Below are 26,523 nucleotides of genomic sequence, written 5' to 3'. Positions count from 1 at the left end.
TTCTTTGAAAGCATTAATAAGATAGATAAACCCCCTAGTCAGCCTTATTAAAAAGAAAAAAGACTCAAATTAATAAAATCATGAATGAAAGAGGAGAGATCACAACCAATACCAAACGATTTTAAAAATGTACCATGATCAGCTATATGCCAACAAATTAGACAATCTAGAAGAAATGGATGCATTTATGGAAAACCACAAATTATCAAAACTGGAATAGAAAGAAATAGAAAACCTGAACCAGCCAATAACCAGCAAGGAAATTGAAGCAGTCATCAAAAACCTCCCAAGACACAAAATTCGAGGACCAGATGGCTCCCCAGGAGAATTCTATCAAACGTTTAAAGAAGAAATAATGCTTATTCTACTAAAGCTGTTTCAAAGGATAGAAAGGGATGGAATACTTCCAAACTCATTTTATGAGGCCAGCATCACCTTGATTCCAAAACCAGACAAAGACCCCACCAAAAAGCAGAATTATAGGCCAGTATCCCTAATAAATATGGATGCAAAAATTCTCAACAAGATACTAGCCAATAAGATCCAACAGTACATTAAGAGGATTATTCACCATGACCAAGTGGTATTTATCCCAGGGATGCAAGGGTGGTTCAGCACTCATAAAATGATCAGCGTGATAGATCACTACAGAGGAAAAAACAAGAACCATATGATCCTCTCAATAGATGCAGAGAAAGCATTTGACAAAATACAGCATCCATTCCTGATTAAAACTCTTTGAAGTGTAGGGATAGAGGGAATATTCCTCAAGATCTTAAAAACCATTTATGAAAAGCCCACAGTGAATATCATTCTCCATTGAGAAACACTGAGACCCTTTCCCCCAAGATCAGGAACAAGACAGGGATGTCCACTCTCATCACTGTTATTAAACATAGTACTAGAAGTCCTAGCCTCAACAATCAGACAACAAAAAGAAATGAAAGGCATTCAAATTGGTGAATAAGTCAAATGTTCTCTCTTTGCAGATGACATGATACTGTATGTAGACAACCCAAAGACTCCACCCCAAGATTGCTAGAACTCATACAGCAATTCAGCATGTGGCAGGATATAAAATCAATTCCCAGAAATCAGTGGTATTTCTCTACACTAACAATGAGACTGAAGAAAGAGAAATTAAGGAGTCAATCCCATTTACAATTGCACTCAAAAGCATAAGCTACCTAGGAATAAACCTAACCAAAGAGGTAAAGGATCTATACCCTAAAAACTACAGAACACTTCTGAAAGAAATTGAGGAAGACATAAAGAGGTGGAAAAACATTCCATGTTCATGGATTGGAAGAAATAAATATTGTGAAAATGTCAATGCTACCCAGGGCAATGTACACATTTAATGCAATCCCTATCAAAATACCATGGACTTTCTTCATAGAGTTGGAACAAATAATCTTAAGATTTGTATAGAATCAAAAAAGACCCCGAATAGCCAGAGGAATATTGAAAAAGAAAACCAATGTCAGGGGCATCACAATGCCAGATTTCAAGTTGTACTACAAAGCTGTGATCATCAAGACAGTATGATACTGGCACAAAAACAGATACATAGATCAGTGGAACAGAATAGAGAACCCAGAAGTGGGTACTCAACGCTATGGTCAACTAATATTTGACGAAGAAGGAAAGACTATCCACTGGAAAAAGGACAGTCTCTTCAATAAATGGTGTTGGGAAAATTGGACAGCCACGTGCAGGAGAATGAAACTGGACCATTCTCTTACACCAGACACAAAGATAAACTCAAAATAGTTGAAAGATCTAAATGTGAGACAAGAATCTTATCAAAATACTAGAGAAGAACACAGACAACAACCTTTTTGAACTTGGCCACAGCAACTTCTCACAAGATACATCTATGAAGACAAGGGAAACAAAAGCAAAAATGAACTATTGGGACTTAATCAAGATAAAAAGCTTCTTTACAGCAAAAGAAACTGTCCACAAATCTGAAAGACAACCTATAGAATGGGAGAAGATATTTGCAAATGACCTATCAGATAAAGGGTTAGTATCCAACATCTATAAAGAATTTATTGAACTCAACACCCAAAAAACAAAAAATCCAATCATAAATGGGCAGAAGACATGAACAGACATTTCACCAAAGAAGACATACGCATGGCCAATAAACACATGAGAAAATGCTCCGCATCACTTGCCATCAGGGAAATACAAATCAAAATCACAATGAGATACCACCCCACACCAGTAAGAATGGTGAAACTTAACAAGATAGGAAACAACCAATGTTGGAAAGGATGGGGAGAAGGAGGAACCCTCTTGCACTGTTGGTGGAAATGCAAACTGGTGCAGCCACTCTGGAAAAGTGTGGAGTTTTCTCAAGAAGTTAAAAATAGAGCTACCCTATGACCCAGCAATTGCACTATTGGGGATTTACCCCAAATATACTGATATAGTGAAACACCGGGACACCTGAACCCCAATGTTCATAGCAGCAATGTCCACAATAGCCAAACTGTGGAAGGAGACTTGATGTCCTTTGACAGATGAATGGATAAAGAAGATGTGGTCTATGTATACGATGGAATAGTACTCAGCCATCAGAAAGGATGAATACCCACCATTTGCTTTGGATGGAACTGGAGGGTATCATGCTGAGTGAAGTAATCAATCGGAGAAGGACAATCATCACATGGTTCACTCATACAGGGAATATAAGAAATAGTGAAAGGAATTATAAGGGAAAGGAGGCTACTGAGTGGGCAAAATTAGAGAGGGAGACAAACCATGAGAGACTCCCTAACTGTGGGAAATGAACAAAGTGTTGTCAAAGGGGAGGGAGGTGGGCGGGGAGTTGGGGTAACTGGGTGCTGGGCGCTGAGGAGGGCACTTGATAGGAGGAGCGCTGGGTGTTACATTATATGTTGGTAAGTTGAACTTCAATGAAAACAAATTTTAAAAAAGAAAAAAATAAATAAAGCAATAGTACAAATAATAAAATGAGAAAATCCATTTTCTTTTAATTAAAAAATATGTTTAATAGTAATACTACTTACAAAAATAAAAGGAGACTTCCACTTCTGGTTATGATGGAATAATAATTTATCAGGCTCATAAGATGCAAAACTGTACAGCTAGAAGCACAGATAAAATATACAGAAACAATAGTAGACTTTCAGGAAAATAATTTTGTTCAGAAAAGGAAATTACAAAAAACATGATGGATTCTATTTGAATAACATTAAAAAACTTGCAAAATGAACAAACTTATGTATTGACATATTAAAAATAAAGCACAAAGATAGCAAAGTGGTAATAAAACATAGAATACATCATGGTCAGTGTTATGAGTATGAAAGAAGATGTAATCAGTGAAAGATACAAAGGTGGCTTCCAAAGTAATCATAAAGGTCTAGTTCCTAAAACCAGGTGCCTAGAGACACAGGTGTTCATTACGTGGTTATTCTACATGCTTTACAAAAAGTCGTTATATTCTGCTGTTTCTATTCACTAGTCAATTAACTAGAAAAATTTCAAAAGCAATACACACACATTTAAAATGTTTTTGTACCAGATTTTATAAAAAGTGTGTAATTATTGCCTTGGTATAGTCAGTCTTACAACGCTGAAGATATCGATATTAAAAAACAGAAACTCTAGGTATATGCTGTGTTTCTGGAGTAATGTTCTCATCTGGCCTCCATAAGCCTGATTCTGGCTTACTGTTACCCACTCTGATCAACAAATAAGAGGGTATCTCTATACATCACTAGGGGAAACTGTGGCCCTCAAACACTGCTTAATGAAGCAAGATCTGCACGTATCTCTGCATTTTCTCTTACTAGGAGAAAGGGGGGGAAATTATCCTAAATTATTCTATATAATACAGTTTTGCATTATTAATTTTATATTGATAAAAGAGCCACAAAATAAATTAAATCCTTAACAAATCATAAATTTTTCAGGCTTTCTCACATTAAGCATAATCAGGTTCATAGCCTAAGGAAATTGAAAAGTAATCTGTTTTCCAACCTGATCAAGATGATACAGTAATTGCAATTAAACCCAGTCCCTGGGATGCCTGGGTGGCTCAGCAGTTAAACTTCTGCCTTTGGCTCAGAGCATGATAATGGGGGTCCTGCAATAGAGTCTCGCATTGGGCTCCCCACAGGGAGCCTACTTCTCCCTCTGCCTATGTCTCTGCTTCTCTCTCTATGTCTCTCATGAATAAATAAAATCTTAAAAAATAAAACAAAATGCACTCAGTCCCTGGATTTCTACTAAAGGGTCATACCATGTGGATCAAGTTATATCTCTCATCCACATTCTCAAAGGATTATTTGTCTAGGACCAGACAAGTTACCTAAAATATAATTGTAATATCATAGCTTCTCTAAAGAGAAAAATGTGGCCATCAACATGATCATATGAAGTAAACCTACATGTGATACTTCAGACTGTATAGACAGCAATGGCACAGCTGATGTAGAACTGTGAGAAGCAAACACTTTCCTGGGATCACACATGATTTCGGTAGAAGGGCACAGACATTTTAACTGGAAACAGATTGCCTTATGGTAATGCGATCACTACCTGACAGCCCCTCCCCTTTTTTTTTTTTTAAAGATTTTATCTATTTATTCATGAGATACAGAGAGAGAGAGAGAGAAAGAAAGACAAAGGCAGAGACACAGGCAGAGGGAGAAGCAGGCTCCATGCAGGGGGCCCAACGTGGGACTTGATCCAGGGACCCCAGGATCATGCCCTGGGCCGAAGGCAGGAACCAAACCACCGAGCCACCCAGGGATCTCCCCTCTTTTGGCCCTTAATATAGATGGTATCATTTTCCTCTTTCACTCACTGTTATGCTTTCTATTTTTATTAATATAAAAGTGGTGTCTTAGGGCACCTGAGTGGCACATTTCGTTGAGCATCAGCCTTTTGGTTTCAGCTCAGGTCATAATCTCTGGGTTGTGAGAGGGGACCCACTTCCACGCTCAGCTTGGAGTCTGCTTGAGATTCTTTCTCCCTTTTCCTCAGCCTTTTCCCCCACCCCTGTGCTCTCTTTTTAAAATAAATAAGTAAATCTTTTTAAAAAGATAGTTTCTTTACACATTCAAATAAACACACTAGTAGTGTAAACACTTGAAATAAGCTCATGCTAGTGTAAGTGTAAAAACATGAACACATACATCACATGTTCACTTTCTGCTGTTCCTCCATAAAGAAATCTTTTTATTACTCATCCTTTTACTTTTCTTCCATCCTTTTGCTTTTAACTTTTCTGAAATATATCTTACATTCAGCACAGAATTGAGTTTTGCATTGTGTTTTAATTTGACACTATCTTTTTATTTTAATAAGAAAGTAAAGTTCATTTACCTTTATTGACATGAAAGTTTTGTATAGTTTTATTTAGGTTGTCATATTTTTCCACTATGGGTTATATGCCCATATCTGTCTGTTCCTATTTTATTTGTATTTGTTGATTTTGTTCTGGTGTTAAGATATTTAGGAAGGTTGGATTTTATTCTGATGGATTCCTGATATAATTTGCCGAAGTCATCTTTTTCTTTTGACAGTAGTCATTGTCTGCAAACTGAGACAACATTGGCTTGTATTATCTTCCTTCCCCTCCCCATGCTATTCTTCATCCTCCCCTTTAATATAGTAATACTAACATTAAATGTTTCACTTGTGGTAGTAAATATGCCTACAGCTTACACATAAGATCCTGTGACTCTGGGCATCATAGATGAGGTGGTCTGTAAGCTCAGACCACCTCAGACCTTCCTTCTGTTCTCCCATTCTTCTTTGTTCCATCATGTCTACATTATCAGAGTACCTGCTAATTATGTTCCTTTCTGTCCATTTTATCCTACATATGTTTTTGTCTTTGAAGTTAAATATACTCTGTGCTCATCACCACTACACTAAAAGAAGAAGGTTTTTTAAAAATTCTGGAGAAAGCATACAAAAATGTATCTGCTGGTGGAATAGAAGGGAGAGAGAGAGAACGAATGAGGAGGAATTAGAAGGAATATATGTTTTTTTCTGAGGGGAGAGAGGTCACACTGAACACTGTTTCTAAGATAGCAGGACAGGATCATTGATTGGGAACACATAGAGTTTATAGCTCTTCACAGGAGGAAGGAATCCCCGCCTCTGATAAAAATGCTGAGCAGAATCAAGAACCAGTGATGTTTCAGATCAATACTTCAACCCACAGGTAGGAGTTCAAGAAGGCTCTCTTAGCATCTATTTCCCAAGGAACTATTAGATACTATATGCTGAGCATCCATCTGGCTTATGATGGATCTGAGTAGAATAGAGACTGGCCAGATTAATAAAAAGGGCTAGATTATAATATCAGACTTCCTGTTTTCCATGCACAGCATCTGGTATTCCTGGAACTAGGAGATAATCTACATGTCAAATCTTTTTTGGGGGCCTCAGTGTCCTTTTTTAGCTCAAATAATAATTGACTTCCTGAATTTTCTCCTCAGGTCAGGGCTGTGTCCTGCAGGCTGTTGGTTTGGTGGGTTCATAGGTACAGACCACTCATTCCATCAGCTTTTGCCATCCTCACTGTCCCCTACAAGTCAAGAACAGGGGAGCCTCTCCTGGACCCAGCTGCTGCTCTTAGGTTACTCCACTGAACTCTTCATGTTACTCAGGAATCTCCAAATTTGAGAGTGTTTATTATCAGTTGGGCTTCTAAGTTTTCCAGCTCTTAGAGATCTTGGAAACCCTGTTGCCTTTCTTTTATGTCCTCCAAAACAGTGGTGATTTCTCTAGATGTTGGCGGTTTAGCTTCACTTGCTCCATCTGGGGTTCATGGGGGACACCTCATCACATTGTTTTCTTGTAGACGCTGTCTTGTTATCCTCTTGCTCTATCAGCTCTTGCGGCAGATTCAGGAGCCCTATTGATTAAAATGCTGAATACGCACATGATTTAAAGCTGTAATTTTAATTCAACATTATTTGACAAAGATACAGAAAAGCCTCCTTGTGTTTGTATCTTCGTGCATCACAACATTTTTTTAATACAACATGAGAACATAAATTTAATACAACATGAGAACATAAACCAAAAAACAAACCTGGCCATGTGCCATTAACTATAAATTGAAATACTATGCAGCTGTTACAAATGAGGAGCCATAAGCTTACATAGGGGTAACTATACACTAAATTTTTCAAAGTGTTTTACTCATGTGACCACAGTTTTATAGGTGGAATCCAACTATAGATGCACATATCCTCAAGCAAATAGGTACAAACATTAAGAAATAACTAAATTGAGTAAATGGTTTAGCAATTTAACTTAATAAATGGAATCATTCATTTCAAAACCTTTTGAGATTGGCTTTTTTTTTTTCAAAACCTTTTGAGATTGACTTTTAAAATCAACATAATTCCCTTGGGATCACTTCAGGGTATTGCATATATTCATAGTTTATTGCTGAGTAGTATATCACGTATAGATGTAGCATAGTTTGTTTGACCATTCCCACATTGATGAACATTTTGGTTGTTTCCAGTTTAGGGCTAATATGGATACAACTTGTACACAATCATGTGCATGTTTCTGTGTGCACATAAACCATCTCTAGGATAAATGCCCAAGAGCTCAGTTGATGGGTCCTACGGTTAGCACATAGTTTTGTAAGAAACTGCTATGCTTTTTTTCCAGATTTACTATACCATTGTATATTCCCATCAGCAATGTATGTGTGATTTTGTTCCTTTCCATTCTTGCCAGCATTTGGTGTTGACACTGAAAAAAATGAAAATTGAAAAAAATGAAAATCTGAAAAAAATAGTGATCTTCATTGTGCTTTCAATGTGCAATTTCCTAAGAGCTAAATATATTGAATATATTTTCATTATTTACCATCTGTATATCATTTTCAGTGAAATGTCTATTCATGTCTATTTGCCTATTTTCTAATTGGATAGATTTTTTTAAACTTCTAAGAATTCTTTATTCTAGATACAAGTCCTTTTTCAGATATGTGGTATGTAAATGATTTCTTGTAGCATATGATTTGTCTTTTCATGCACAACATCTTTCCCAAATAGAAGTTCTAATTTTGAGGAAGTCCAGTTTTATATATTTTCTTTTTGTGGATTGTGCTTTTGTTGTCAAGCCTAAAAATTCTTTACCTAATCCCAAGTCCTAGGGACTTTTCTCCTGTTTCTTAAAGTTTTATAGTTTTACTTTTATGTCTGTTTTACTTTTATGATGTGACTTAGTTTTTGTATAAGATGTGAATTTAGGTCATAGTTCATTACTGTGCCTGTGGAGATCCAACTGCTTCAGCACCATCTGTTAAAAAGGCTATCCTAAAAAAAAAAAAAAAAAAAAAAAAAAAGGCTATCCTACTTTTGAATTGCTTATGCACCCTTTGAAAAAAAAAATCAGGCATATTGTGGGGATTCATTACTTTTTAACAAAATAAAAACTAATGTCCATCAGTTATGGAAGTTTAACATTTTTCTAGAAGACCTACTTCTAAAAATAGAATAAAACACCTTCATAGGTCAAATCAGTCAATATGCATACTACTACTTCCTTTAAAAATATGAAAATGAAAACCATTCAAGCAATTAAAGATATATCAGACTGTAAGTAATTAAAGCAGTTTGAATTAATAGGTTTTTTCCATACAGTAGAATGAATTCAGAAAGGCCATTTTTATCCTTAAAAATCTTAGCTCTTCAATTTCAGAGACTGGAATTGATGCGCTACTGTCACCTTGTGGAAATTTTCTTCCATTACAGGCTATTAGAAAAAGTAATAAGGGTGTGTGATCCTCGCAAGAGCCATTTTCTGCTTTCAGGATTTCTCAGATATGATGCAACTTAAGAAAGGACTTTTTTCTTAAAAATAGTTTGTAGGTATTTATCTCCGGGAACTTCATTCGTGGTAATATATTTTAATAGTTTATTTTTTTAAGATTTTATTTATGTATTCATGAGAGACACAACGAGACAGAGAGGCAGAGACATACTCAGAGGGAAAAGTACACTCCCTGAAGGGAGCCCGACGTGGGACTTGATCTCAGGACCCCAGGATCACACCCTGAACCAATGGCAGACACTCAACCGTTGAGCCACCCAGGTGTCCCTATTTTAATAGTTTAATCTGTTAAATGTGTGTCAGATAATCTGATTAAAATCTAAACTATAAACCAAGAACAGTGAGGTGGGGTTTTTATTCTCTGAAAAATGAAAGTTCATTCTAAAAGTTACAAAAATTTAGTCTCTTGAGAAACACAATTTGAAGGACTTGTACTCAAGGTAACTTTTTTAAAGAACATGAATCCCATTGGAGTGTGTATGTTTTCTAGACCAATGCTTCTCCAAATTAAAGTACACTTCAGTGAGGTGGGTGTGCCTAACATTACAGTAGGTGCCTAATGTCAACCTTCTAGAACTATCTCAAGTGATCTCAAAGAGATAACAAAAATAAGAACTGGAAAACCAGTTAGGCAGAGGCGTGCAGGCAGTAATTTTGAAAAATCCAATATGATAGAGACATAATATATTAAGATTACCTAAAGGTCTTTCTTGTGTCTCCATGGAAATCAGTAAACCTTAATATTTACAACCAGAAAAATTATACCTTCTGATGCACAGGTATTTGGAAAATACCTTGCAAGCACATACATCCCTTTCCCTCTTTGCATATAATCTCCCTGTAAGCTAACAAGCTTTGGAGCAGTTCTTCAGAGCAATCTGAAATACTGTCTCCCAGGCTATTGTCCTCAGTATGAAAAATAAGGCATTTACTAACTTATTTTGAGGTTAGTATTTTTTTTTTCCTCAGTCTACATAAGTATCCTGTCAAAATGAGTAAATTTGACAATGAGTACATCCATAATGAAACCTGAGAAGGCTCCCAGGTGGTACTTAGGCTGCTGATCTTTGACCAAACTTTGAGTTACAGGTTATAGACTCATGGTTTACAGTCCTATCCTCCCGGAGAGCTCTTCATTTTACCAATACCTGTATTGGATCAATTATTAAAATCTCTGTGATTGGGCTTTAATCATTAGCATGTTCAAAGCTTCCTGATGATTCTAATGCGAAGACATTATGTACTCCTAAACCTAAGAAATCCAATATACTGGAAACCTGGTGGCTCAGTCATTAAGTGTCTGCCTTTGGCTCAGGTCATGATCCCAAGATCTTGGGATCAAGTCCCACATAAGGCCACCTGCTCAAGGGGGGAGTCTGCTTCTCCCTCTATGTCTACTCCCTGCTCGTGCTCTCTTTCTCTCTCTCTCTCTCAAATAAATACAATCTGAAAAAAATGTTCTATATAAAAAAAATAAATCCAATATACTTCACCTAAGAAATCCAATACCTCTGGAAATTAAAAATTACAAGAAATACCATTATCCTTATCTTCCTCTTGAGTATCTCAAATGAATGTCGAATTTGGGACAGAGAAATCGTACAAAAATGATCCTGAAAATACATAACACAAAAGGATATTGATAAATATTTATTTTTTTTTTTTAATTTTTATTTATTTATGATAGTCACACACACAGAGAGAGAGAGAGAGAGAGAGAGGCAGGGACATAGGCAGAGGGAGAAGCAGGCTCCATGCACCGGGAGCCCGACGTGGGATTCGATCCCGGGTCTCCAGAATCGCGCCCTGGGCCAAAGGCAGGCGCCAAACCGCTGCGCCACCCAGGGATCCCGATAAATATTTATATACAACCTGATGTATGTGGCATGAGGTCAATTTCCTTAAACCCTTAATAATTAAGTCTAATAAATGAAAAGGTATCATGCTTGGATTGGAAATATATTGATAAAGTATCAATACTACCAAAAGCTATCTATAGGTTTAATGCAATCTCTATGAAGATTCCAATGGCATTTGTAACAAAAGTAGGAAAAAAATCCTAAAACTTCTATGAAACCACAAAAATTCCTGAATAGCTGAAGAAATCCTGAAAAAGAACAACACAGCAGGAGGAATTATACTTTATGACTTAAAACTATATTGCATAATTATTGTCATCAAAATAGTATATGGTCCTGGCATAAAAATAGAGAAATTGATGGAATAGAATCAAGAGTCCAGAAATAAACCCAATCATATACAGTCAACTCATAATATGACAAGAGAACCAAGAATACTAAATGAACAAAAGACAGTCTCTTAAATGGTGTTGGGGAAATTGGATATTTGCATGTAAGAGGATGAAACCTGACCTGTATCTTACACTACTCAAAAACTAGCTGGAAATGGATTAGACTTAAATGTAAGACCTGAAATGATGAAACTCTGCTAAGAAGAGCTAGGAAAAGAGCTTCTTGACAGGGATCTTTGCAATGATTTTTTTTTTTTGATAACACCTAAAGCATCAAAATAACATCAAAAATAACCACTTAGGACTACCTCAAACTAAAAAGCTTCTGCAAGCAAAACCATTAACAAAATGAAAAGACAACCTACAGAATGAGAAAAATACTTGCAAACCATTTATTTGATAAGGGGTTGGTGTCCAAAATATGTAAAGAATTCCTACAACTCAACAATAAAAAAAATCTAAAATTAAAAATGGGTAAAAGATGTGAATAGATGCTTTCCCAAAGAAGATATACAGAAGGGGAACGAGTAGCTGAGAAGATGTTCAATATCACTAGTCATAAGGAAAATGCAAACCCAAACCACAATTACATATTATCTCACACCTATTCTAGTAGCCATCATCAAAAAGACAAGAGGTAACAAATGCAGGCACACATGTAGAGGAAAAGGAACTCTTTTTCATTGTTGATGGATTTCTGAACTGGTACAGCCACTATGGAAAACAGAACAGAGGATCCTCAAAAAATAAAAAATAGAACTACCATGTGATCCAACAATTAGGTCTGATAAATGAAAAGGTATCATGCTTGGATTGGAAATAATTGATAAAATATCAATACTACCAAAAGCCATCTATAGGTTTGGAATTTATCCAAAGGAAATAAAATCATCCAAATGGTATTTTCATCCCCATGTTCTTAGTAACATTATTTGTAATAGCTAAGACATGAAATCATCTAAGTTTCCACTGGCAGATGAACAGATAAAGAAATTGTGGTATACAATATAATGTTATTCAGCCATAAAAAATGAGGAAGTCCTGCTCCTTACAACATAGATGGACCTTGAGGGCATTATGTTGAATGAAAGAAGTCAGAGAAAAACAAATATAGTGTAACCTCACTTATATGTGGAATCTAAAAATTAAACTCCTAAAAAAGAAATCAGATTTGTGACTACCAGAGGCAGAGAGTAGAAGGAGGAGGAGGGTGGTCAAAATGTATAAACTTCCCGTTATAAGATAAACACTAGGAGTATAATGTACAACATGATGACTACAGTTAACCCTGCTGTAGGATATACAGGGAAGTTGTGAAGAGAGTAGGTCCTGAGAGTTCTCATTTCAAAGAAAAACTTTTTCCCTCTTTTTTTGCTTTTTCTTTTTATTGTGTCTATGTGGGATGATGGATACTAGGTAAACTTATTGCAGTAATAATTTCATGAAACATGACATGATTTGATGAAAACATGATGGTTTCAGCAAACCATCATGCTCTATACTTTAAATGTATACAGTGATATATACCAACTACATCTCAATAAAATTAGGGAGTGGTAGCAAAGGATAAAAGATAATATAAGCCTGTTTGAAATCTTTTAAAACTCAGTTTTGTCCTCACTGATTCTTAAACATGATGTACATGATGATTTTTCTGATTGTTAAAAATGTTTTTCTGTAAAAATAGTCTACCTTTTAAATAAATACTTCTCAGCCTGTCTGGATGGGGCCCATCACTCATTGATGAAGTGGTTCTTATTATCTGTGGTTCTTATCATCAATATTATCTGATGAAGGGCAGATAATAATTTTCTGGACATCTTGTACTGAGTAGGAATCAAGATAGAGAAGTAGGAAAAAAATCACCATTGGTCGAAGAAGAACAAAATGCGTTCTGAGTTTTCCTACTTGGATTCTGTAAACTCAGGCCTGTAATTTATTATGATATTATAAATGTAATAAATGTTAAGATAGTAGTGAGTCATCATATTGCCAATATATGAAAGGTAGAAAATGCTATTTTACCTATGATACATATGGGGGAAATAGAGACTCATGTATAAGTCTTGGATTTCAATTAATCTTTCAGATTACTTTCAAATCCATTCCATTAAAAAATATGTGTGCACTGAGATGCAACTTCTAATTTCTATAGATGAAGAAAAGGTATATTGATTGAAGGTTATATCTGATGCAAGTGACTGTCTAAAACTTAGGAAAATAATGACTCTTTATCTTTTCTTTTTGAACCACCTTATTGAAGTAGGATTAACAATAAGCTGTATACATCTTTACACTGCACAGTTTGATACGTTTTTACCTATGTATACATGTCTAGAACCACCACCACAATCAAGATAATGAACAACAATAAACAAAGTTTCCACCTGCCACTTTTTAATCTTCTTCCCCTGACCCTCCAGGTTGCTGCTTTCTAGGCAACCACTGATCTGCCTTTTGTCCTAGAGATGAGCTTGCATTTTCTAGAATTGTGTGTAAATACATCATATACCATATAGTTGTTTTTGCCCAGTTGCTTTCACTTAGCATTTATTTTGAGATTTGTCTGTTGTTGTGTGCATAATTGTATTGCTGAATACTATTTGATTATGCAGATGCAACATAGTGTAATCACATACTTATTAATGAAAATACTATATTCAGTTTGAGTGAAAGACCTAAGAATAAAATGGATGAATCACATGTCTCTGCTTGCTGACAGCACCCAATTAGAGCAAACTTCTTTTTCCTTAGATTCCCCTTCAAATCCATCAGCCAAAGCTCAAATCCTATAATAGGTTCTTTCTAATACTCTATTCCTCAGACCCCAACATGATTCCCCCGGCATATGTTTTCCCTCATTAAAACGAATTATCAACCCAATTTGTTAAATTACAAGTGTGTTTCTGGTGGTCTTTTGCTAAAGTTTCTTTCTAGAATTTTTTTCTTTGTCATCCAAATTGCCTAAAGTATTGGCAGAAAGTTGTTCACCACAATTTCTTACTATTCATTTAATATCTGTACAATCAACAGTGATGTCAAGTTAACCAAGTTTACCAATCTTCCCCAATGTCAGTAGGTTTTGGTTTTGTTGGTTTTCTCAATTGTTTTTCTTTATATCATTGGTGTCTGCTCATTATTATTTCTGTGCTTCTGTTTACTTTGGGTTTAATTCTTTTTTTATTCTTAAATCTGAAGTCATTGATTTGAGACCATTTTTCCTAATTGCAGAGGCTTTTAGTGCTAGACAGTTCTTTCTTAAGTTCTGCCTTACAGGCATCCCACAGATTTTGGCATGTTGTGTTTTTATTTACTGAGCTCAAAATACTTTCCAATTTTCCTATATATTTCTTTTTTGAATTATAAATTGTTTAGAAATGTTAGTTTCTAAATAATTGGAGATTTTATGAATCTTTGTTGTTGATTTCTAAATTAATTCCATTATGCTCAGATAACATACTGTGTAAATTTTCATCATTTCAAAGTTGTTTAAATACATTTTATGACCTAGAATGTGAACTACCTCGTTACATGTGCACAATGTAAAAGATTTCTTAATCTGCTGTTACTGGGTGCTGTGTTTCATAAATGTTAATGACCTCAAGTTGGTTGATAATGTTTCATCTACTATGTTTTTTAAGCATAGTTAATATACAATGTTATTAGCTTCAGGTGCACATCATAGCAATTTGACAATTCTATATATTACGCAATGCTTGCCACCAGTAAGTAGAGTCACCATCTCCTGTGTATGTTGATTTTGCATCTATTTGTTCAGTCAAATATTGACAGAGGAGTATCAAATCCTACTTGTGGATTTCTTATTTCTTCTTGCAGTTCTATCTGTGTTTGCCTCATGAATTTTGAAGGTCTGTTAGTTCAGCCCTAAATGTTTAGGTCCTTATATCACCTTGGTGAATTGACCATTTTATCTTCTAAAATAACCTTTTACTATGATAAAATAATTGGGGAAAAAATTTTCTGTCACTGAAATGACAGAAAAGGCAATAAAAGAAAACTAGCAAGTTTCAATAATTTTTTTACCAAATGACAAAATACAAAAAATATATACTAAAAAATTGTCTACCTAGCCCTGCTATTCTTTGTTCTTTTTTTTAAAAAAGATTGATTGATTGATTGATTGATTGATGACACAGAGAGAGAGGAGAGAGAGGCAGAAACACAGGCAGAGGGAGAAGCAGGCTCCGTACAGGGAGCCCGATGGGGGACTCGATTCCGGGACTCCAGGATCGCGCCTTGGGCCAAAGGCAGGCGCCAAACCGCTGAGACACCCAGGGATCCGCATATTCTTTGTTCTTAACCATACTTCCATACTTTCTCTAATACAGTAAAAGCCAATCTTGCTTTTTTTTTTTTTTTTTTTTTTTGCTTAGTATTATCAAGTTATATCTTTTTCATCCTATCACTCTTAACCAATTTGTACTTACACTTAAAGTACATTTCTTAGGGGCGCCTGGGTGGCTCAGTAGGTTAAATGTCTGCCTTTGACTCAGGTCATGATTCAAGATCTTGGGATTGAGCCCCGCATCAGGCTCCCTACTCAGTGGGGAGCTTGCTTCTCTCTCCTTCTGCCTCTTCTGCTTGTGCTCTATCTCTGTCGAACAAAATCTTTTTAAAAAATCCTCTCTTTTTTTTAAAAAAAAGCACATCTCTTATAGGACATATATAGACCAGACTCTTTATTATTATTTTTATACATTTTTATATATATTATAAATCCCACGCTTATTGGTATTATTTTCTCTTAAAAAGTCACATACCTTTTAAAGAGATTTGAACATGAAAAATGATCCATTGGTGACACAAGAACTCTAACCCTTTTTGTCTCCTTCTATACTGCATTAGGTATATGTTTTATATCTAATATTTTCTCTCTCACTCCCTATTGCATATAAGATGTAAACAGGGTATAATATTGATGGTTATTGTCACAGTTTTGTTCACAGGAGTAGATTAAGATGGACCCATGATGGGACTAGATGAAGAATGGGTATCAACCAGAAACACTAGACTTGCAGCTGGTTGCACTAACTGGGAGACTTTGAGTTGATTCCTCCCACTCTGTAAATCTATGAAAGCAACTGCCTTTCTCTTTGGGTATCAAGATGAATTTCTCTGTCTAGAGAGACAGTGGTTCTCAAACTTTAGCATGGCCAGAATAAACTTACCAATTTGAATGCCTTTTATTTCTTTTTATTGTCTTACTGCTGTGATTAGAACTTCTAGAGCTATGGTGGACATTCTTGTCTTATTCCTAGTGTAAGAAGAAAATCTTTCAGCTTTTCATCATTGAGTACAATGTTAGCTGTGGGTTTTTTATATGTGGCCTTATTACGTTGAGATATGTTCCATCTAAACCACTTTGTTAAGGATATATATATATATATATATATATATATATATATATCATAAGCAGGTGTTGTATTTTGTCAAATGCTTTTTTGTTGTTGTTGTTCATGAGAGACACAGAGAGAGAGGCAAAGACAGGGGAAGCAGGCTCCATGCAAGGAGCCCAATATGGGACTCAATCCTGGGACTCTGGGATCACGCCCTGAGCCGAAGGCAGATGCTAAACCACTGAGCCACCCAGATGTCCTTGTCAAATACTTTTTCTACATCTATTGAGATGATCATATGGCTTTTGTCCTTCCTATTATTTAATGTGATGCATCACATTGACTGATTTGAGGATGATGAACCACCCTGGAATCCCTGGAGTAAGGCCTACTTGGTTGTGGTAAATAATCATTTTAATGTATTGTTGAATTCAGTTGGATAACATTTGTTGAGGATTTTTTCATCTATGTTTATCAGAGATATTTGCCTATAATTTTCTTTTTTGTAGTGTCTTTGTCCTATTTTGGTATCAGGGTAATGTCTCATAGAATGAATTAAGAAATGTTCCTTTCTTTTCTTTTCTTCTTTTTTTTTTTTTTTTTTTTTTGTAATATTTTGAGAAGAATAGGTACTAACTCTTCTTTGAATGTTTGGTAGAATTCACCTGTGAAGCCATCTGGTCCTGAAGTTTTGTTTGTTGGTTTTATTTTGATTTTGTTACTAGTAACTGTAACTGGACTGCTCAAATTTTCCATTTCTTTTTGATTCAATGTTAGAAGATTGTATGTTTCTAGGAATTTATCCTAGCTATTTACGAGCTATTATTTCTTCAAATAAGTTTTCTCTCACCTTTTCTCTCTTCTCCTTCTGGAACTCCTGTAGTATAAATGTTGTTATGATTGATTTTTGTTGCAGATGTCCTAATCTAGCCTTATTTTTTAATTATTTTTTCTTCTTGATGTTCAGCTAAGGTGCTTTCTACTACCATGTCATCCAGATTGCTGATCTATTCTTTTGCATCCTTTAATCTGCTATTGATTGTGTTTTCTCTAACATATTTTAAAATTTCATTTATTTTTCAGTTCTGATCAGTTCTTTGATACATTTTCTATCTCTTTGAAGTTCTCACTAGGTTCATCCACTCTTCTCTCAGTCCAGGGAGTATCTTTATGACCATTACTTTGAATTCTTTATCAGGTAGATTGCTTATCTCCATTTCATTTAGTTCTTTTTCTGTGGTTTTATCTTGTTCTTTTATTTGGAACATATTCAATCTCCTTCTTTTGTCTGACTTTCTGTGTTTGTTTATATGTATTATATAGGTTTTGAAAGTAGTGACCTTATGTAGGCATCCATGATGCCCTGTAACAAAACCCCCACCCTGGTCACCATAACCAGGAGCTCCAAGGGTGTCCCCTTTGTGGCCTGTGTAAGCCCTCCTGTTGTGACTGAGCCTCAACTCTCTGGCTGAACTGGTGGATAGGGCTTGTCCACTGCATGGCTGACTGAGAAGCCATGCTACAGTCATAGCAGGTGTGCTGGTGGGTGGGGCCAGATCTTATCCCACCTGTCTGCAGTGATCAGATGCATCTGCTGTTGATGCACTGGTGGAGCAGGGTTTGCTTTTGGTACAGCTACCTGAGAGGCCCAGCTGCAGCTACTGCGGGCACACTGGTGTGTGGGATTAGCTTTCCTATGACTTTGAAGGGGCACCTGTTCCAGCTGAGGCCACCTGTCCAGTGTTGTGGGGCAGTAGCCACTTTGGAGGGGCACCAGTCCTGACTGAAGCTGCCTGCTAGGTGATGCAGGGCAGGAGCTCTTTGGAGGGATTGCCTGCTGAGGTAAGCAAATTGGGTGGGACAGGTTATAGGGAAATGCCAGGGCAGGCAAGCAAGGTTAACAAACTAAATGGAGAATGTCAGAACTGGTACTGCAACTATTGGTTATCTAGGCTGAAGGAGGACTAGAAAAATGTCACCTGTCAGCACTCTTGTTTCCAGAGAAATTTCCCACAGATCCCTTTTAGGCACATGTCCTAAAAATAGTCAATAAATTTTCTTCACGTATAACTCAGGTGATTTTCAAACTGCTGCTTCTGTGCTGGGTCTCCTGCCAAGGCATGTCTGTGGGAGGTGGAGACTCAAAATCATACTCTGACATCTTCCTTCTTCCACATTTTCTTCATCAATTCATCCATCAATAGACATTATGTTGTTTCTATTTCTTGGCTATTGTAAACAATGCTGCAGTGAATATTGGGGTGCAGATATCTTTTTGAATTGGTATTTTCATTTTCATCAAACACTCAGAAGTGGAATTACTGGGTCATATGGTAATTACATATTTAATTTTTGAGTTATTTTAAGTATAGTCAACACCTTTCATTTGGGTAAGATGCTGTTTCCCAATGCCTATAGAGCAAGTATAAAAAAGCAATTTTTAAAGTGGAAAGTAAATAGGAATTACCTCACTCTAAATTCTGTATTTATAGATTAGTTTTAAATTTGGTTTCACCAAAACTAACCAAGGAAGAAATGGTATAAAATTGACAATAAGAATGACCAGGATAACAGCCCTGGGGTCTGCCAATCTTTCCAAGTTTGTTTCAGTTTAGTGCTTCTTAAATCTTCTGGAAGAAAAAGTCCTGAGAATGTCTTTTAATTTTTTATGCATGTATTTAGTTTCCAGGGACTTTTATCCTATTCTGCAAGATGTAAGCTACCCTCAGATATTTTGTTCACACATAAAGTAACTTTTATAAAATATTCTGGTAACATTCCTATTTATGAAAAAGAGACTTTAAGGAAAAGTAAACAAAATGTCTATGTTGGTTAAAACTTTAGTGTTGTTGTGAAAGAATGACCTGTGTTTTAAAAGTTTGTATAGGTTGCTAAAATTTTGGTCTTTGTGAAAGCCAGAGAGCATTCATTGAACCAGTTGTTTCACAGCATCTTGGACCATACCACGATTCTTTTACCCTTTTGTTTCTTCTCCCCTTGACTTTCCATCTTCTTTCTATAAGCCAAAGACTATAATAACGTCACTGCTCAGTTATCTGAAAACCTCTTTCACTTACTCATGAATAACCTTGCTTGTCTGGGTCTAAGAAAAAGAAGGCATTCTACATGAGAGCTAGTAATAGTGAAAAACCTGGCAAATGTCTGAAAGCCTTTCTCAGGGTGGTCAGAGATTTAGCAAAAATTAAGCACTAAGTCCCAAATACTGTCAGTGAAGTTTGGGAAACTGTAGGACTGAGCTTCATTGTGGCTAAGTTTTGCAGGATAGTGATTCTATCGTCATTGTGATGAATCATATAGTTCTTGGTCAGTTTGGGTGGTGAAGAAGAGTTACCATTCAATAACTAGAATAAAAACATGAGTTTTTCCAATAACTGTCTCCACTTCTAAAATTGTTGAATACCACTTTCTTGCTGCTTTACCTTGTTAGAGACCCTCAGACAATAATGTGAAGAAGGCCAGGAACTTTCTTGGCCATTTACTGTTTACTAAGCCTCCTACCTCTGTAGACATATGGGCATGAATACTATCACTAGCGTAGCATAGTATCACATGCCTCCCTTTGGGATTGTCTGGTTCTTTGTGATGCTGGTGATCTCTGCTGATGTGGTAATTTTCTGGTCTTTGTGAATTTGGTTTGGATATGTTTCCTTAGTTGTTGTCTTGCCCTAAAGGGAGGTGCAAGATTTAAAAGCTAGATCAAGTGGGTTTGGTTGCCACTCCAAGAAGTCTGGATTTTGTTTTTAAGTCTAGTGAGAAAACTTTGAAAGATAATAACAAAATCTGATTGATACTTTAGGAAAAAAACTCAGGTAAGTCACAGATGGCCTAGCAACAGTGGAGGCAGAGGCCAGTTTAGGGGCTAATGCAGAAGTCTAGATGAGAAATTATTGCAGCTAAGATTAAAACAGTGGTGAGGCAGCTGGATTCAAACTATATTTTGATTGCCTAGCCAGTAGAACTTACTTATGGATTAGATCCAAGTAAGAAAGAAAACAAAGAGCAAAGGCCCAGAGGCATACGCAGAATTTACAAGGAAACCATTAAAACCACTGACAAAGGTGGGAGAACATCTCACCTGGCACTCAACCAGGTGTAAGGATGAGAATAGGAAACAACTGTTATAATCATAGGGCAGCAATTTCAAAAAAGCATACACAGTGGAATAATGGTGCAGAGCAAAGATTCATCCTTCCTCTCTGACCTCATGAGTCACCATAGGACACATTTCTACTTCCTCATGAAGTGAAAGCTATCTGCTTTTAGGGAAGGGCTATGATCAAAGAAAAGCAAGTATCAGGTAAGATGGAGTGGAGAAAAGATGAGAAGGGAGATAAAAAATCTAGAGAGATTTATTCATAATTGAATTATACTGAAGGTACACAAGGATAGAGACTGTAAATGAAGATGGATGATGAGAATTTTGCAAGAAAAAGCATGAGGAATCCCTCAATCTTAGCATTAGGTAGAGCTTGTCATTGAAAATGGGCTGAAGGCACATGTTAATGGTAAGGGAAGAGAAGTGCTGAGGAGGAAAATTTGCTTTAAAGGCCAAATAATACTTACCAATGCCAAGCTTCTGTCTGGAATGTTAACATCATGGTTACACACACCCCATGTTAATGGGAGGCCACAGTTGGGGGCCCTGTATTTGTTTTACACTTTAACTTTTCTAATTTCTACATTTACTGTTGAGTAGAGTAATTGTGACATCAGAAGAAAATCAACCAATCATGTTTTCCTGCTTCTCTTTTAAAATTTCCTCCTGCTTTTATTAGTCTTTTACCCTTTTCTATCTATACTCCTTCTAACTTCTCACTTGCCTTATAGGTTATGGCATACTGTACAATGTACTAACATTCTAAAATCTTATATTAGGTTTGAAACTGATTTTTGGCAGTTTTTGCACCCAGGATTTTTTAAATGCTCAACCAAGATGTTTCTCTTGTCATGAATTGCATCCATCATAATATCAACCGTTCACTTTTTTTTTGGGGGGGGGGGAAGGAGTGAACCTTGCTATCTGGATAACTAGATCGTCTTGTCACCTGTGATGTAATTAATGGCATAATGTCCATATTTGTACAGTGAACATCTAGGTGATCCCTCTCATATGAAAGATCAACATCTTCAGACAAAACATAGAATATGCGGCACAGCTAAACACTCTTCCTCCTCTATTAAATCTTAATTATTGGTATATTAAGGAATTTACATGTACTACCTTATTAGTACAGATCACACTTTTTCAAATCCTACTGTGAGCCATTTGATAGGATTTGAACTTAGAAGGTACAAGATTGGCTCTCTTAGGATATAAGAAGAGGGAGGGGAGAAAGGATTATATAAGAGCAATTTAGCCTAATAATGAATTTGTATCTGTATTAACAAAAAGCCAAAGAGTTGCTGAACCAGCTAACCAGACTATTTTTAACAATGGATTGGCAAGATGAAGATTACAGATGCCACCTATTGAGGCAGCGCCGACGTTCGGAGTTAAGGTAATACTGCTTCTTAGAAATTTTCACACTTAATTACATATTCAATATTTGCCTTCTTCTTGTACCATAGGCTTTCTAAAGGCAAGAACTATACCCTCAGGATTTTTCACAATGTCTGACATGCTAGGGCAATCCTCTTGTATCCCCTTTCTCCTCAGGAGCTTTGTATTATCACTTTGCTATCACTCAGTAAACCTGGCTTTGCTGCAACAACAACAAAAACCCAACTGTATGCTATAATCTTTCAGTAAATATTGATTGAATAAATTATTTTATTTTATTTATTTTTTTAAGATTTTATTTATTTATTCATGAGAAGCACAAAGAGGCAGAGACATAGGCAGAGGGAGAATCAGGCTCCCTGCAGGGAGCCCAATTTGGAACTCAATGCCAGAACTCCAGGGTCATGACCTGAACCAAAGGCAGATGCTCAACCACTGAGCCACCCAGGTGCCCTGAATAAATAATTTTAACTTGGGAAGATTAATCAAGTTGGGAAATTGTGCTGCTGAATATGCTGATGTCTTCTATTAGCCAAACTTTAATTAGCTATAAAAATTGGCATAGGAGTATGAAAACAAAGTTCTCAAATAAGTCCTTTTTTATTTTTTTATTTTGTTTTATTTTTTAGTAGGCTCCATATTGAGCATGGAGCCAACACAGGGCTTGAACTCAAGCCTGAGATCAAGACTTGATCTAAGATCAAGAGTCAGACACTTAATCAACTAAGCCATGTAGGCACCTCTTTAAGTCCTTTTAATCCTTAGTTCCTACCTTTTCTTTGTCCAACAAGAGATGAGAAAGGTATAGTCAATAGCCAGTGGTCTCATGGGTGGCAGATAGAAAAAGCCAAGGGTCTAGAGAGAAATTATATAATAGGTCCTCAAAAGGTATATGTTTAGCATATTTTTGTGTAAACTGACACATAGAATGTGTGTTATTGTATGTGACCTGGAGAAGACCTTTGTCACCCTACTGTTAAAGTAGAAACTGGATATTTATTAAAATTCCCATATTTTTAAATCAACAATTATGGATGTTCTAGGAAAAATGTTTCTTAAACTCTGAGGAGTATAGTTACTTCACGGGCTATTGCTTCTGTTTGAATAGACTGAAGTTATTCAGTTGGTTTTGCAGCTGCTATGAGAGAGAAGTTGTCTTGTTTTTTTTTTTTAATTTTTTATTTTATTTTATTTATTTATGATAGGCACACAGTGAGAGAGAGAGAGAGAGAGAGAGAAAGAGAGAGGCAGAGACATAGGCAGAGGGAGAAGCAGGCTCCATGCACCGGGAGCCCGACGTGGGATTCGATCCTGGGTCTCCAGGATCGCGCCCTGGGCCAAAGGCACGCACTAAACCGCTGCGCCACCCAGGGATCCCAAGTTGTCTTGTTTTGAAAATAATATCTTTCTGAAGGTGTTCATCCTCTAAAGTAGAAATGCTGGAATCGTCAGTTAAGGTATGGTAAAGAACTACAAGAGCTGGGCTCTTTCAAGCTAGGGCTTTTTAGCAATATAGAAAGATTTTTAAAATCTTTTTAATTGAAGTGTAATTGACATACAGTGTAATATTAGTTACAGGTAAACAACATATTTATTCAGCGATTTTATACATTACTCAGTGCTCACTACAGTAAATGTAGTCATCATCTGTTACCATACACTGTTACTGCAATATTCACCATAATCCCTATGCTGCACTTTTCATCAGTCTCACTTATTTTACAGCTGGAAATTTGTACCTCTTAATCTCCTTCACCTATTTTGCCCTATCCACCTCCTCTCTGGCAATCATCAGTTTGTTCCCTGTATTTTAGAATGTTTGTTTCTTTTTTTTTTTTTAGATTTCACATATAAGTGAAATCATATAGTATTTGTCTTTCTCTGATTTATTTCACTTAGCCTAATACCCTCTAGATACATCCATGTCATCACGACAAATTCTTTCTATGGCCGAGTAATATTTCATGGTATAGGTATACCCCATCTTTATCTGTTCATCTATGGATGGACACGTGGGTTGCTTGCATATCTTGGCTATTGTAAATAATGCTACAATAAACATACAGGTGCATGCACCTTTTCAAATTAGTGTTTGAGTTTTCTTTGGACAAATAGCCAGCAGTGAAATTACCAGATTATATGGTATTCTATTTTTAATTTTTTTGGAAGCCTCCATACTGTTTTCCATACTGACTGCACCAATTTACCTTCCCACCATTTTACTGTCTGCACCAATTTACATGCATGAGGGTTCCCTTTTCTCCATATCCTCACCAGCACTTGTTTTTTGTGTTTTTTATTTTAGCCATTCTGACAGGTATGAGATGATATCTCATTATGGTTTTGATTTGCATTTCCCTGATAAGTGACATTCAGCATCTTTTTATGTTTCTGTTGGCCATCTGTACGTTGTCTTTGGAAAAATGTCTATTGAGGTCCTCTGTCCATTTTTTTATTAGATTATTTGTGGGGTTTTGGTGTTGAGTTACATATACTTTGAGATTAGTTGACTAAAGATAACTTGGTTCAAAGTTACTCTCAGAGATTCTACCAAAGTTCCAAGGGAAAAATCTGTAAGATATATCTATCGGCAGTTACAGTTCAATAAAAATGAATTTAGACTCCTTTGGCAACTTGCTAGGACCTTAACTAAGGTTAAGGCACCTTGTTAGAGGTGCCTTAACTAAGATCATCAAGGCCTTAGACAATGCAATGAAAATTGGTAGTATGACCACAGAAGTACTATCCCCTTCATAATTTATTTAGTAGACATGTTTATTTGGCTACAAAACTGCTTTTGGTTGAATACAAAGAATTCAGTCATGAACTGCTGAAGATTACCTTTAGGATGAAATGGATGGATGCAGGACACCTATTTACAAAGACTACCATTTTGCAAACCTTCTAAACACTCTTTTTAAAATATTTTATTTTTATTTGAGAGAGAGAGTGTGTGTGTATGCAAGACTGGGGGGAAGGCAGAGGGAGAGGGAGAGAATCTCAAGTGGAATCCACATTGAGTATGGAGCCTGATGTGGGGCTGGATCTCTCAACCCTGAGATCATGAACTGAGCCAAAAGCAAGAGTCAGATGCTTAACCAACTGAGCCACCCAGCACACCCACTCTTCTAAACAATTTTAAAGAGAAATACTCTACAACTGATAAGGGGAGGGCAGGGATGATGGTGTTTGTTGAGAACCTACTGTCCCTTATGGTTGGGTAGGCACTTAAAGTGGTTAATCTTATTAATTTGAACCTACAATATGTTAGTTGGGTAGGGAAAAACCCCAGTTCAGAAGACACTGAGAATTACAGAAATTTGGAGTCTTGCTCAGGTGGGGATTGACAAAACAACTCAGTCTCATCAGTTTTTGATATTGATGCATGGTTAAGGAACTAATGTGTTACAGTGGAGCAGCCTCTATCAGAAATGCTTCCCAAGTGTGACCAGTTAGGAATTAGGGCAGAATTTGGCAGCAGGGCAGTCAACAGGGAAGGAAAAGCAGTACTTCAATGCACCTTGCTGCTGAAATTCTGCAATTACTGCAATAGCAGTGGCAGAGACCACTGGGAAAATTAAAGGGAAAGCTCACTAAAAGGAGTGGGGAGATTAGCAGGGGGAGCTGTCACGTGGTACCACTTCTCATCAATTGCAGATTTAAACAGGAACAGATGTGTCTCTTTAGTCCTATTTTACTATCCCCCCAGGAATGAGAAGGCTCTGCCCCCGCAACAGCCCAGCCAATAAGATACATCCCTGTTAGCCAATAAAAAGCCTCTGTACTTCACACTACCTGTTTACTCCAACAGACTTTTTTTTAATAACAGCAATTACTCTCCCTCCCCCTTTGCCTGCCCCCATAAAAGAATATTCTTCTTTGTTCTCTGGTAGTTTGCCTGTCTTGGATTGGAATTCTCTGCAACACCTGACCCACCTCACTTTTGCTAGTAAAATAACTGACAGCTTAATTTTTAAGGTTAACATTACTTAGTGAGCAGATATGGAATCTCAGAAGACCCCCCCCCAATAGCTCCAAGGCTAATGAGCGAACAAGTGCCAGACCTCAAAAAGCCAGTTGACCTCACTGCTTTCTTGCCGACCTTGAAGTTCGAGGGTAAGTCTTCTCCTGGATTTGATTTCTGCACTATTTTTTTGTGTTTGTGTTGATCTCTTCAGGCTTTATTTAGGATTTAAGGCCTCACTACTTCTGAGAGTACTTGTTCAGTGTTTGGTCTGACTCCTCTTTGGAACCAGACTGTGCCTGTTGGAACTGTGCTGGCCTTTGGTGAGACTCCTTTTGGAACTAAGATATTCCTATTGGAACTGTGCTGTTAAAGGAGTTTTTTTTTTTTTTTTTCTCTAGAGAACCCTCTAAAAAAATAAGATCTTAGTCATCAGAATGCTTTGAGAGGGTCCTTCCTTCTGGGACTCCCGCTGGTTTTATGTCTAAAAACTGAGGTTGCCCTTCATGTGCGTTTCTAACTAAATGGAGCAACTTCATCAAAAGTCATTTAGAACTTTAATGGCTGTTATAGAGAG

At 36.6% G+C, this 26,523-nt stretch overlaps 1 protein-coding gene and 1 long non-coding RNA gene across 6 annotated transcripts in view; one reads left to right on the top strand and one right to left on the bottom strand.

Moving 5' to 3' along the window:
- LOC119864954 overlaps nucleotides 1–21,188 on the bottom strand; it is a 34,373-nt gene extending 13,185 nt beyond the window's left edge. Inside the window, exons 1-3 of the long non-coding RNA XR_005375520.1 lie at nucleotides 21,046–21,188; nucleotides 10,347–10,466; nucleotides 7,695–7,767 (exon numbers count right to left, since the gene is read on the bottom strand). This is a non-coding gene — a long non-coding RNA (uncharacterized LOC119864954). The remainder of the gene's footprint in view (nucleotides 1–7,694; nucleotides 7,768–10,346; nucleotides 10,467–21,045) is intronic.
- NAALAD2 (N-acetylated alpha-linked acidic dipeptidase 2) overlaps nucleotides 17,967–26,523 on the top strand; it is a 65,210-nt gene continuing 56,653 nt past the window's right edge. The window contains exons 1-2 of one of the 5 annotated variants that reach the window (XM_038568339.1): nucleotides 17,967–18,303; nucleotides 21,875–21,980. In XM_038568339.1, coding sequence (XP_038424267.1) covers nucleotides 21,916–21,980 — 65 coding nt within the window. In that variant the 5' untranslated portion in view covers nucleotides 17,967–18,303; nucleotides 21,875–21,915. Of the gene's footprint in view, nucleotides 18,304–20,151; nucleotides 20,292–21,281; nucleotides 21,772–21,874; nucleotides 21,981–26,523 lie in introns of those variants that run through there. The other 4 variants (XM_038568338.1, XM_038568340.1, XM_038568337.1 and 1 more) reach the window with 4 other exon arrangements.

The sequence above is a fragment of the Canis lupus genome, chromosome 21 (genome assembly GCF_011100685.1).
Source record: "Canis lupus familiaris isolate Mischka breed German Shepherd chromosome 21, alternate assembly UU_Cfam_GSD_1.0, whole genome shotgun sequence".
NCBI classification, from domain to species: domain Eukaryota; kingdom Metazoa; phylum Chordata; class Mammalia; order Carnivora; family Canidae; genus Canis; species Canis lupus.
This window is presented reverse-complemented; position numbering and strand designations above follow the sequence as displayed.